General features: G+C 41.6%; 1 protein-coding gene across 2 annotated transcripts in view; it reads left to right on the top strand.

Moving 5' to 3' along the window:
- Positions 1 to 12026: 12026 nt before the first annotated feature.
- Positions 12027 to 13415, top strand: part of LOC124264845 (putative carbonic anhydrase 1) — an 85720-nt gene continuing 84331 nt past the window's right edge. For both annotated transcript variants that reach the window (XM_046699627.1, XM_046699626.1), the window contains exon 1: positions 12027 to 12226. In XM_046699627.1, coding sequence (XP_046555583.1) covers positions 12034 to 12226 — 193 coding nt within the window. In that variant the 5' untranslated portion in view covers positions 12027 to 12033. The remainder of the gene's footprint in view (positions 12227 to 13415) is intronic.

Genomic DNA, 13415 nt, shown 5'->3' with positions numbered 1-13415 from the left:
ATATTCTCCCAAAAATGAAACCATCTGTGTATATTCAGGAATATAATCTGCTAATTTTAAAGTGAGATAACATATGTACTTTTGGATCAGTTGCAGTCTAAATTCACAGTAGAAAAGATCAAATGTCTGATAACATATGTAGCTTATAAAGTTCAATAAGTGAAGGCGTCCGTTCCAGTCTGGGCGTTGTCTTCAACATCTTTTGTGGACACCATGAGCCCCCATACTGCTCTGTGCCGTCTGGACCGAATGCATCTTTTAATTCGACCTCATGGAATTCTGACCCATTCCTCTTGCAATGCCTGCGACAGTCTATTTAACGTCTTGTTTCTAACACTTTGTACAGGTTATTAAAAATTTGGTTTACTACGCTAAATATGTCAATTTTGTATGTAAATTTTGTCAAAACCAAAAAAAAATATCTAAAAGACAGCAGAATATCCATTATAGTATTGAAACTGTAAGCAGCAGGGTAGGATTACTGTGTTTACTCTTATTCAACTGACCTTCACCTCCAAGAAAACATTTAATGTGTACCACAATGTGTATGACATCACAACCCGTGGCTGATTGTACCACAATGTGTATGACATCACAACCTGTAGCCGATTGTTCACAAATGGCGTGTTAACTGCATCTGTACGGAAGCTTTTGAGAGGGACACTCTAATGATTCGTTTGTACATAGATTTGTGAAGTAAATAATAAGACACTTTGCGACTATCAGCGTACTGTTACTTGTTTTTGTTGTTTTCATTAATTTGTAACTAACGTTAGAATTTTAAAATACCGATAATAGACAGACCCATTTGTGTCCAACTCTGAGAAAAGCCGAATATCGTCTCGCGCCCCTCTGGAAGGATTTCATATTGGCGCATGAACATCAGAATTACTTTTAACAAGAACGACAACTCTATTGCTGTTCAATTCCAACAGTAAGGAAGCAACTAGACCTTTTATAGGCCCACACCCATTCAAACTATAACATCGCCACCAGTTTCAACAGTAATAAACACTACTGAAGCACTCTAAAGTTTCTGCTCTTAAAATACTTCAACATGTTTTATGCAACTAATTGATGATAATGATGATTTGTTGAAAACATTTTTTCACCTGATTATTACTAGCTGTTCACAATATATTTCCAAATATATATTTCTAAGTACGATTTAATTATCTCAAAGGGAATTTTTTTCATGAATAGGTGTTGTAAGGGGAGGGGGTGTATAAAAGTTTGATCGGCCATTTTGATTGTATGACCTTTGTGTGACCTAATCGACTGTTGAACCTTAAACCCACCCTCCTTTGGGAGTTCCTTCCCGGCCCAGGTGTGTGTGTGTGTGTGTGTGTGTGTGTGTGTGTGTGAGAGAGAGAGAGAGAGAGAGAGAGAGAGAGAGAGAGAGAGAGAGAGAGAGAGAGAGAGAGAGACATTCAGGTTTCAGGGCGACCTTAGTGGTCTGCAGCCGGGTTATGTTTACTTCATAACACAGTTGATGTGAAGTACCCTGATATTACCTTAATGGGCTCATCAAAATGTAGTCTGACCCATTCTGAAGGTTATAGTTGTAAATATTGTCCTTGATTTGTTTTGTATTGCATACTGGTTTTTATATTTGTATAAATGGCATGATGTATGTGAATCATGTTCAGTATTTGAGATGGCACCTTGGGAAGAGTACTTGAATAGGATCTTTTATGATTCCAAACATCTTGGTAGTTATGCTGCACCCAAGAAACTGTACGAAGCTGTGAAAGCTGAGGGTCAGTTTAAAATTGGCTTACATCGAATTAAGGAATGGTTGATAGGGCAAGACACCTATACCATGACTCATCAAGTTAGAACATTTCAAAGAAATGAGTAGGTGGTCGCAGGTCTTGATAGCCACTGGCAATCAAATCTCATGGATATGGTTTCACTGGCAAAGTACAACGATGGTGTGAAGTATTTATTAGTCATCAAAGATCTATTTTCACGATATTTGTGGGTACTTCCGCTGATGTCAACAAAGGGTCAATAAGTGGTGAAAGATTTGAAAACCTCCCAACAATGCCATCTTGTGATGACTGTGGACTCGTGTTTCAAGACGTGCATGATTTGCAAAAACACAGAAGAAACTGGTGTCCCGTAAAGTCTTCAGTGGGTCCACCTGGAATACTCCAAGTTAAAAGGAAGTGGGAGGAAGACGACAACTTCTCTTCTGTGAAGAGACCACGTCCTCTGTCAGATTGTGACTATTGTGGTCAAGTGTTTAGCAATAACCATAACTTACAAAGACATTTACACAATAAACAATGTCCTGAAATGGAAACTGATGATGATGATGATGATGATTCTGTATCGTTAAGAGATGTCACACAAAACAACAGGACAAATAAGATGGCTGATCTCGAAGAGCAAGGTATAAGACAAATGTATTTACGTACACGTAAGCTGAATAAAGACTTTTTGGATGAGAAACGACAGCTGTACATGAAAAGAGGTTTACACAAAGACATGATTGAAGCCAAACTGAAAAAATCATCTGAAGCACGTTTAATGAGACGTATGCCCGTTTTATTGCTTATCTGTACCGTATGCAGTGAGGTCCAAAGGCACAAGGAATACTGAAAGGTGTAGGATACACAAATAATCTGTATCATGGCGTGTTTTCCAAACTGTAGCATTATAAAACTTGGGTAGAAGACTTAATTGATGATGATGATGATGATGATGATGATGATGATGATGATGATGATGATGATCACGAAGAAATGACATCTGATGTAGAGTGTGAAGGACAGGACGATGAGGAAGGGCAATTAGACAATCAGCACAACATGTAAAGTAGACATTTGGAAGAGCTCCTATCCTAAAGCTTACTCATTTGAAACGGAGCTAATAAACAATGAAATCTGTATATCTTTCTTGTTTCTTAATGTATTGTACACGTGAAGGTGCTGGTTAGAATGAACCTTCAGTATCCCATGCTTGTCGTAAGAGGCAACTAACGGGATCGGGTGGTGGGGCTCGCTGGCATAGTTGACACATCTCATCATCATATCCCAATCGGTAAATCGATGCTCATGCTGTTGATCACTGGATTGTCTGGTCCAGATCTAGACTCGATTATTTACAGACCATATAGCTGGTTGTTACTGAGTGCAAGTTAAGACTAAACTAACTCACTCACTTAATGCATTGCTGGAGGATTGACATTAGACAACTGTTCGTTGTACAAATATTTGTTTTACAACTGATAAATACTCCTCCCTATGTCACTTAATACATTTAACCTACAATACAATTCTTAACACCAGGAGGTCCTTACCTCTTCATACCACACGCAATACAGTCACAAGAAGCTTACACCAGTATTCCATTGTACTGTCTGTGGAATAAGAGCGGCTAACGGCATGTGAGTAACCTATGTGTCACATGATGTCAAAAAAGTGTCATATATAGTATTCATGGACATAAGATGGTTTTTTTATGTTTGCAGTTTGAGAGTAAAGATCAACTTTAAAATGTTGAGTAAAAGCACTGGAAAGTTTAACAGGAGAACAAATGCAGGTTTGTTTTCTTATCCAAATATGCTATATCATTTCATCACTGTACAACCACTTGGCACCCTACTTGAGATATTCAGTGACCATCAGTCCTCAACTGCTTACTATTTCCTGTATTTAATTCCTATAAGACACTTCTCTCCCTACATAACGGAAGCTGACCACTTGTCAGCATACATTCAACATCACATTGAGAATTATCGACAGCCATTTCATGTACACACGAGTACAGCCTGACCTTTAAATTACAATAAAACAATTTCTGGTTAACTTGAACTGGCTAACTTTGCGAGCACAGGAAGCAACACACAGGAAGCTGATCTCATCAACCCCCAGGTCAGCACCAACTGTCACCTATTTGAAAATATCTGTACACGCATAAGCATAAATTATGGTGATACAAATAACAGCATTAAATACTTAAAATGGTGGTTAGTTTTAATGACTGGATGGAGGTGTTTTTAATAAACATAACACCTTACACTATTTCATCCAATCACAGTTGTCAAATGTCTCTTCAGTTACGGCCCAACTCATGATCAGCGAGCAAGGGATTCTGCTATGCAGAATAGCACAGTGTTATCTATTAGTGCATAGACAGCGCCCCATTCACGCATATCATATACGGGCCCTCATGGCGCATAAATTTGATTTGCTAACAGCTACAATCGTTTGTTGTTCACATATATGTAAAATAAATACTCAGAACTTCGGAGTTGTTCCTTGTGTACTAAATGACAGCATATTTCAAATTTTAACAAAATGCGCTCTGGTATTTTCACAACTTTTGACCTATTAAATAGCAGCTAAATTCCCATCATATGCATAGTGTGATATTAATTCTATGTTGAAAAGAGATTTTGCTGTGTGAACACTCGGCAAACTCATACCACTCATAAGATAATTGAATAATAATCACAGCACAAGAAGGTGAACCTAAAGGTCACACACACACCTGGGCCGGAAAGGGGACACCCAAAGGAGGGTGGGGCTTAAGGATTCAACAGTCGATTGGGTCACACAAAGGCCACACCTATGTGACGTCCTAAAACAAAATGGCCGACCAAAATTTATTACCCCCCCTGTTAAAATCCTGTTACAACAAATAGGCAATGAAAATAACATTATATTTCAGCTGTTATGAGGCCTAAAGTAAGTTTGAAATAATCTCTAACTGACGAATTCGTGGAGAGTCCAGACCTTGCTGCCATATACACCCGGTGAAAGGTACAATGAATACCATCAAAACAAGTACGAAGAAATCGTGAAACGTCAGACTAAAATATCCCCAGTGAAGTGAAACGTAAGCACAGTGTTTAAGATCAAGTTGTTTTGATATATACTAGGTACATAAAGAAACTGTGCACGCAAAATTTAAAATCTAAATTTATCAAACCTGTGTAGACACATAAGGATTTAAACTCAGAAATAAGTGACATGTATCCAACATGCATGCACGGGCCACGTTCCGTGACGTCAGTGGGTTCGTCCTTGAGACGTGCTATACGTTGTTGCACGTGCATTCCGGGAAAGAGAAACAGAGCAAATGAATGCCACACATTACTGTCACTTTGGAAAGCTCAACCCCTGCCCTTGCGATCGTTCAAAAAATTAAACCGCTATTGAAACGCATAGCATGCCAAGGCTTACGTCTGCACAACGTCATGGGGCCATTGGGATGGTCCGTGGGGGAATGTCTCAACGACAAGTGGCTGCACATTTCCACTGCCACCGGAACACCATTTCTGCACTGGTGAGACGCTACCAGAACACAAATGACGTCATCGATCGGCCACGTTCTGGACGTCCACGTGTAACAACGCCAAGACAGGACAGATGGATAAGGGTGACCCATCTGCGCCACAGGTTTCAGACTGCAGTGATGACTGCCCGAACCATCCCAAGACTTCGCCGTATCCACCCCAACACAGTTCGACAACGTTTACGTCATCACGGGATCAGACCACGACGTCCCGCCATACGGCCTATCCCGACACAACGTCATCAACAAGCTCGCTCAGTGTGGTGCCAAAATCATGTCCGCAGACCCTTATTTTGGTGGAGAAATGTTGTTTTCACAGATGAGTCCAGGTTTAACATTTCCCATAGTGATGGACGTCAGTGTGTCTATAGACGCGTGGGAGAACGTTATGCACAGGCCTGTGTCTTGGAGAGGAATGGCTTTGGTGGTGGTTCCTTGATGATTTGGGGTGTAATAACAGCACGCCACAGAACTCCTTTGGTGATTGTTCAGGGCAACTTAACTGGTGTGGGCTACAGGGATCAGATTCTTCGACCTGTGGCAATTCCTTTTCTGCAACGTCATGGCCCTGGGTTAACATTCCAACAGGACAATGCCCGCCCTCATACGGCTAGGGTTGCTATGGATTTCTTGCAACACCACAACGTTGACTTACTGCCTTGGCCTGCAAATTCACCGGATTTCTCCCAGATAGAGCATGTTTGGGACGAGATGGATCGACGTCTACGCCGTCTTCCTCATCCGCCAGATAACGTCCTTGACCTTGCAACAGAACTTGAGAGAATCTGGTGTGACATCCCACAAGCCTTCCTTGCACTTTTGATAGGCTCTATGCGTCGTCGATGCACTGCTGTTCTCAATGCCGATGGTGGACATACCCGTTATTGAGCTTGTGACATGGTCGTTTGACCCCTGTCCCGCTTGTGACGTCGTTGTGATTGACTTTTCAATTGAAATTCTCCCGACTTGTTATGGTCGCATGATCCCTCCATTAAAGTTTATATGTACCGTTTACATTGTTATCGTACTTATCTTACTGGGATAATATTTTGACAATGCACAGTTTCTTTATGTGGCTAGTATATATAAATATGCTGTTTTGAAACTCGTAGCTTTCAGTAATTACATGGCCTAAAAGTATCTGAGAGCGCACGTAAAATCTCGAAAACATGCCTGCCAGACCTGTAGAGAAAACACTCAACTGGAAACATGAGAGCAGTTTTGTAAACAAACGCTCTCACCATTCAGGGTCCAACCCTTCTTAAAGACGTCCAGTTAGGCAACACTTTCCTGTTAGCTATGTTCTTTATAATGTCAATGTTCCCGAGTTTTTAAACAATCACAAAATGCCATACTCTGGATTATTATTATCCAAGTGCCCTATCCTTCCACGCTTCGGTTTGGCTTGTCGCAATTCTCACAGAACTTTCATCGACAGGTTGACGGTACAGAAATAGGCGAGCGGTGACGAATGAAATCACACGACAATGTACAAATAACTTTATTTCTGATAGTCTAATAACAATCACATTGGTCACACTTATTTTAAAGTTATATTTCACACTGCTTATAATTCTTCAAAACCAGTTGAAAGTGAAAAGTTATTAATTTAGCAAAGACAATATGCAAGTGACAAATATATAAGATCAAGGTTGTCTTGGCTGTACGCATTTGGGGGCTTCCATGACGTCACAGATGTGTTATTAGTGGATGAGTGTCGATGTTAATCACTGTCTAGTCTCTACACTTGTAATGTGTAGAGAGAATGAATAATTATTATACTTTTGACGAAAAGAATGGGTACCCGGTAGAACTATTAACCTTCTAGTGCAAAACCAACAGCTTGTTCGCACACATGGAATTGAGAAGACCAACAGTTATTTCCATGTAGCCTGGTCTATTTACAGGCACATCTCTGACAGCCCTCTGTGATTTATGTTCTGTGTACACGGAAGAACAGTCTCGTGACTTCTCGCTGTCATAATTATGTGTCCAAAGTCGCTATGACAGTTTGAGGAGACAAATCCGGTGCAGGCTAGGCGTGAAACCCTGTCACGAGAACGGTTAGCTCATGTTGCATTGAGTGAGTGAGTGAGTTTAGTTTTACTCGGCATTCATCAATATTCCAGATATGTACATGTATTTTTTAAGCTTTTATTTCCAAGGGATACATGTTACATATAAAGGCAATTTGTATAGAAAACATACATGAGAGTACATCGTGATATGATTATTTCATGTGGGACCAAAATAGGTTTAGGTAAACTTTGCATATTGCAAATTATTGTGTGGAGAGATGACCAAAATGTGAAAAAAATGAGCTGGGTCAGCGTGTGTTAAGGCTAGGAGAGTGTGGGTAGCTTGGTCAGCGTGTGTTAAGGCTAGGAGAGTGTGGGTAGCTTGGTCAGCGTGTGTTAAGGCTAGGAGAGCGTGGGGAGATGGTCAGCGTGTGTTAAGGCTAGGAGAGTGTGGGTAGATGGTCAGCGTGTTAAGATGGTCAGCGTGTGACAAGGCTAGGAGAGTGTGGGTAGCAGCGTGTGTTAAGGCTAGGAGAGTGGGTAGCTTGGTCAGCGTGTGTTAAGGCTAGGAGAGTGTGGGGAGATGGTCAGCGTGTGTTAAGGCTAGGAGAGTGTGGGGAGATGGTCAGCGTGTGACAAGGCTAGGAGAGTGTGGGGAGATGGTCAGCGTGTGTTAAGGCTAGGAGAGTGTGGGGAGATGGTCAGCGTGTGTGTTGGTCAGCGTGAAGGCTAGGAGAGTGTGGGGAGATGGTCAGCGTGTGTTAAGGCTAGGAGAGTGTGGGGAGATGGTCAGCGTGTGACAAGGCTAGGAGAGTCTGGGGAGATGGTCAGCGTGTGACAAGGCTAGGAGAGTGTGGGGAGATGGTCAGCGTGTGACAAGGCTAGGAGAGTGTGGGGAGATGGTCAGCGTGTGTTAAGGCTAGGAGAGTGTGGGGAGATGGTCAGCGTGTGACAAGGCTAGGAGAGTGTGGGGGAGATGGTCAGCGTGTGACGAGGCTAGGAGAGTGTGGGGAGAGATGGTCAGCGTGTGACAAGGCTAGGAGAGTGTGGGGAGATGGTCAGCGTGTGTTAAGGCTAGGAGAGTGTGGGGAGATGGTCAGCGTGTGACAAGGCTAGGAGAGTGTGGGGAGATGGTCAGCGTGTGACAAGGCTAGGAGAGTGTGGGGAGATGGTCAGCGTGTGACAAGGCAATAAACTTACATGATTTGTAGTATCTTTTGATCTCATTTTTGATCTGATTAAACTTCGGTTTAACATCTTTTCTGCAGGGTGTAAATATTCTTCTTTACAATTAGTCAGATAATGTTTAGAGGGTAGTTATTTCCCTCCTTTAAACCAAAGAATATATTTCTAGTGTTAATTCAATTTGTCATTTGCCCAATATGTCGAGCCATGAGGACAGTTCCGTCCACACTCCCTTTACAAAACTGCACTCAAACAGTAGGTGCCGTACAGACTTTACAAAATGTGCATAATGGTGATTCTTTAATTCCAATTTCATGTAAGTAAGTATTAGTTGTTAAAATATTCTGAGTATTCTTATGTTGGAAATATTTCAAATTTACACTCTGTGTACATCTATTGGGCATTAAGTTTATATTCTAACATTCATTTGGGGGAAATCGTCCTCCTCGTAATTCTTCCTATTTAAGTTGACCAGCTGTATTCACAAAGGTAAAGTCACCTAGTATTTGGCAATAATATTTACTTTTCTTTCCATTTGTCATCAAACCTATATTCAATGGTAAAATAGGATATACTTGTATATTTTGAAGCATCTTAGCAGGCATATTTTTCTTACTAAAGTAGTCAAGTCCTACATTCTTAATGCTGAGGTATTCAATGAAGTTCGTGTCAATATATTAACTGCTTTTCATATATTCAAGGGAGTTAATGGTACCATTTTGATTTATAATGTGACTCAGAAATATAATTCCCTTTTCCTCCCATTTCTTGAAACAACCCGGTTTTCCTTCTACTAAGATGTTATAATTGCATCATATTGATTGGCTTAATATATCCCTTCCCTCAGATGCCTGTTGGGGGCCAATAAACGCTGACCATGCCTTCAGTACATCTATCCAAAATTATTTGTGTTTTTAGGTGGTATATGTTTGATAATATATTCTTCATCAGCCGTCCATAGCCTTCACATGTTTGGAATGTATATTGAAGCATTATTTTTCCATATTGTATCCTTATTCAATAATCTTTCAATCCATATAAACTTTTGTGCTTTAATGGTATTTTTTCTAACTGGAACATTAATGCAATATAGAACAAGTTTTATGGATAACAACTTCTTTATTTCGTGAGTGCGACGTTTCGATACCGATTCTTGTACCGTTGTCAAGCAGGAGTGATACATGAAGTGGAGGAGCTGCATATATATACTGTATATAACAATGAAACAACATAATAGACAAAGGAAACAACATAATTGCCATGATTGGCTAAGCAGTAAGCTGATGAAGCCTGTGAGTTCACAAAGGATAGTGACTGGAAGCCAGAGATGTAGTTACAATGAGATGTTTATACAATAGATGCGATGTTTATACAATAGATTGGGCTTGGTGGAGGAGTGGATCATAAGCTGATGGAATGAAGTATCCTTGGTCACGGTTGATGGTGGGCTTGTGGCGTTTGATGTGAATGGCTTCTGTGAGCTTGCGTTTAGTGAAGTCCGTTTGGTTGTTGGCAAGAATGGTGATGTCGGACCACTATATTAGATGATTGGGGTTAGCTTTGATGTGGTCAGAGATAGCTGATTTGGTGTCGGAATTAGCAACAGAGGTGCGATGTTCTTTGACTCGGGTGTTGATGGGTAGGGATGTTTCACCTATGTAGCATTGTCCACAATCACAGTTTATTTTGTAAATAACACATTTCGGGTTGTTGTTGTTGACGGTGGGTTGTTTTCTTCCGTTGGCATGGAGGAGGTTGTTGAGGCTGGAGAGGGTTGTGTCTATGCCTACCTGTTGTTTTAGGAGTCGGCTGATTTGGTGTGATGGTTTACCAATGTAGGGGATGGATATCTTGATGGGGGCTGATTCTGGTTTAGATCTTTTGGCAGGAGGTGAAAGCGTTGCTTCGATGGTTCTGTTGACTATTTCAGGTGGGTAGTGGTTGCATTCTACAAAGACTTTCCTCAGGTGTTCAATTTCTTCCTGTAGGTTTGTTGAGCAGATGTTTTTGGCTCTTCTGGTCAATGTAGAGATGACGCCGGTCTTGACTTTAGGGCGTCATCTCTACATTGACCAGATCCACTCCTCCACCAAGCCCAATCTATTGTATAAACATCTCATTGTAACTACGTCTCAACTTCTAAAATGCCACTCAAACAAGTGGAACATCAATGCCTCCATATTTTAGAGTGGAAGTCACTACTGCTCATTTTACCTTGTCTCTTTTTCCTTGCCAGATAAAGTTAATAAGTTTCCTTGTGGTACGTCAATTGTGTCATCTGGCGGGGTGGGTATAGAAGAAAAAAAGATGATTTACTTTTGGTAAAAGTAATGATTTCAGAACAACATTCCTCCCCATAGGTGTAAGTGATCTGAAGGACCACATTATCATCTCCTTATCTATGTCTTCAACTTTTTCTGTATAATTGATATTTATCATTGAGTCATCAAGATCTGCATCAAAATTAATGCCCAAAAGTTTGAATTGCGATTGTGACCAATCAAGGGTTGTACTCTTTGCATTGTTTGTGTCTGGATCTATTTTTAGATCCTGTCCATATCAATCTGGTTTTTTCTGCGTTTACCTTGAGTCCTGAACATCTATCTAGCAGAGAATTTCAGTGTACTGAGTACTCCATACAGACTTTTTTCCGTCTCATCTAATGACACTGTAGTATCATCAGCAAATTGTGCGAGAAGACTTTCCAAGGGACCTATTTGAACACCTTTTATGTTCTTATTGGTTTGTAAATAATCGAGACTGTACAAGACAATCCAGTGATCAGCAGCAACAGCACCGACCTACGCAATTTGGATACGACCACATGTGTCAACCAAGTCAGCAAACCTTACCACCCGATTCCGTTTGGCGGTTGCTGAAGACCAATTCTAACCCGGAACTTCACGGGTCCACGTTTTAAACTGGTTCCAGGCCTATACACGCCCTAATTATGACTCTTGATCGCCATACCGGTTCACTTGTACTACGTGAAACCCTACACAGTCTACGGTGCTGTAGTCAGTGATACTGGCCCTACATGACCAGCAACAACCACAACTCTCCATCAACCAGCTATAGCAAATGCCGACCTTTGTCGAACTCCGAAGGCTTCAAATGCCGAGGCCCGCCGGTGATATAGAAACTCCTAGACCACCCGACGGAATGACGCCAGAATTTGGAAACATTCGGTAACTCACTGTGACGTACTGGGTCGTCCTTGCTATCTATTGCCCCATGATGACACTGACGACCCACTAGAAGGCTGTCTGTGTTTACAACATGGATACATCCTGGTGTCAAGCCCTACAACCACAGCTTATGCCTGTTGATATTCCCTATGACTGTTTTTATATCTTATTCCAGACTCCATACTTTTTGTGGTGACTTTCTACGTTTATGTGTCATAAATCGCATCAACACGTCAGAATATCCCAAAATTCTGAAAAAATGTCCTAGTTTAATTGCATTTTGACAGTAGAGCAAATGGCTATAAAGATGTCTGTGGTTGCGACGGGATTCGCAAATGGCCATGGCGATGATGAGGGCGGCTCATATTGTGTCTGTCCTGGTGGTTACTGTGCTATCAGAGACTCTGTCCACAGACGTGTACCCCTTGTCCACCCTTCCTCCCGCCCTGCACAGTCCCTTCCAGGACCCTCGAATCTGTCCGCAGATAACGGAGTATTGTTTCTCTTACGACAGAACCTCCATCATAGGTGAGTGTCCCAGAAACTGTATCGGCGTGTGGGCGCTCGCATGTGTCTCCGTGATGAGAAAATTTAAAGTATAAATATGTATAGGTATTATTACATATTATATTATGTATTTAGGAGTTCCCAGGAGACACCTATGTGTGTCAGCTGCATACACGTTCTCGTGACGTTCACTGCAGACTCTCCTCCTCCCGCAGTGGGTTGATGGGCAATGACACAACCGGAATAATGGTCAAATAGTAAACTCAACACTTTTACCGATATTGAGTAAAATGTGTTCTGTCCGGCTTTAGCAGCAATTATCATTTAAACGACATATTAAACAAATTGAGAAATCACCACCTTCAGGCTTGACAATGTTCACAATCAGTATCTAATACCGTTTATATGAGCCCACTACAGTACCAGTATTTGAAGAATCCGGGTCCAATGATTGAATAGTCCGATACTACAGTCGTCTGAGTGTAGCAACACTGGACTGATGCTACAGTTGTCTGAGTGTAGCAACACTGGACTGATGCTACAGTTGTCTGAGTGTAGCAACACTGGACTGATGCTATAGTTGTCTGAGTGCAGCAACACTGGACTGATACTACAGTTGTCTGAGTGTAGCAACACTGGACTGATGCTACAGTTGTCTGAGTGTAGCAACACTGGACTGATGCTACAGTTCTCTGAGTGCAGCAACACTGTACTGATGCTATAGTTGTCTGAGTGTAGCAGCACTGGACTGATGCTATAGTTGTCTGAGTGCAGCAACACTGGACTGATACTACAGTTGTCTGAGTGTAGCAGCACTGGACTGATGCTATAGTTGTCTGAGTGTAGCAACACTGGACTGATGCTATAGTTGTCTGAGTGTAGCAACACTAGACTGATGCTACAGTCGTCTGAGTGTAGCAACACTGGACTGATGCTACAGTTGTCTGAGTGTAGCAACACTGGACTGATGCTACAGTTGTCTGAGTGTAGCAACACTGGACTGATGCTACAGTTGTCTGAGTGTAGCAGCACTGGACTGATGCTACAGTTGTCTGAGTGTAGCAACACTGGATTGATGCTACAGTTGTCTGAGTGTAGCAACACTGGACTGATGCTACAGTTGTCTGAGTGTAGCAACACTGGACTAATGCTATAGTTGTCTGAGTGTAGCAGCACTGGACTGATGCTACAGTTGTCTGAGTGTAGCAGC

Source organism: Haliotis rubra, unplaced genomic scaffold, assembly GCF_003918875.1.
Source record: "Haliotis rubra isolate DU_JTF1 unplaced genomic scaffold, ASM391887v1 Scf948, whole genome shotgun sequence".
Classification (NCBI taxonomy): Eukaryota; Metazoa; Mollusca; class Gastropoda; order Lepetellida; family Haliotidae; genus Haliotis; species Haliotis rubra.
Note: the sequence above shows the minus strand (reverse complement) of the source record. Positions and strands in the feature narration are given on the sequence as shown.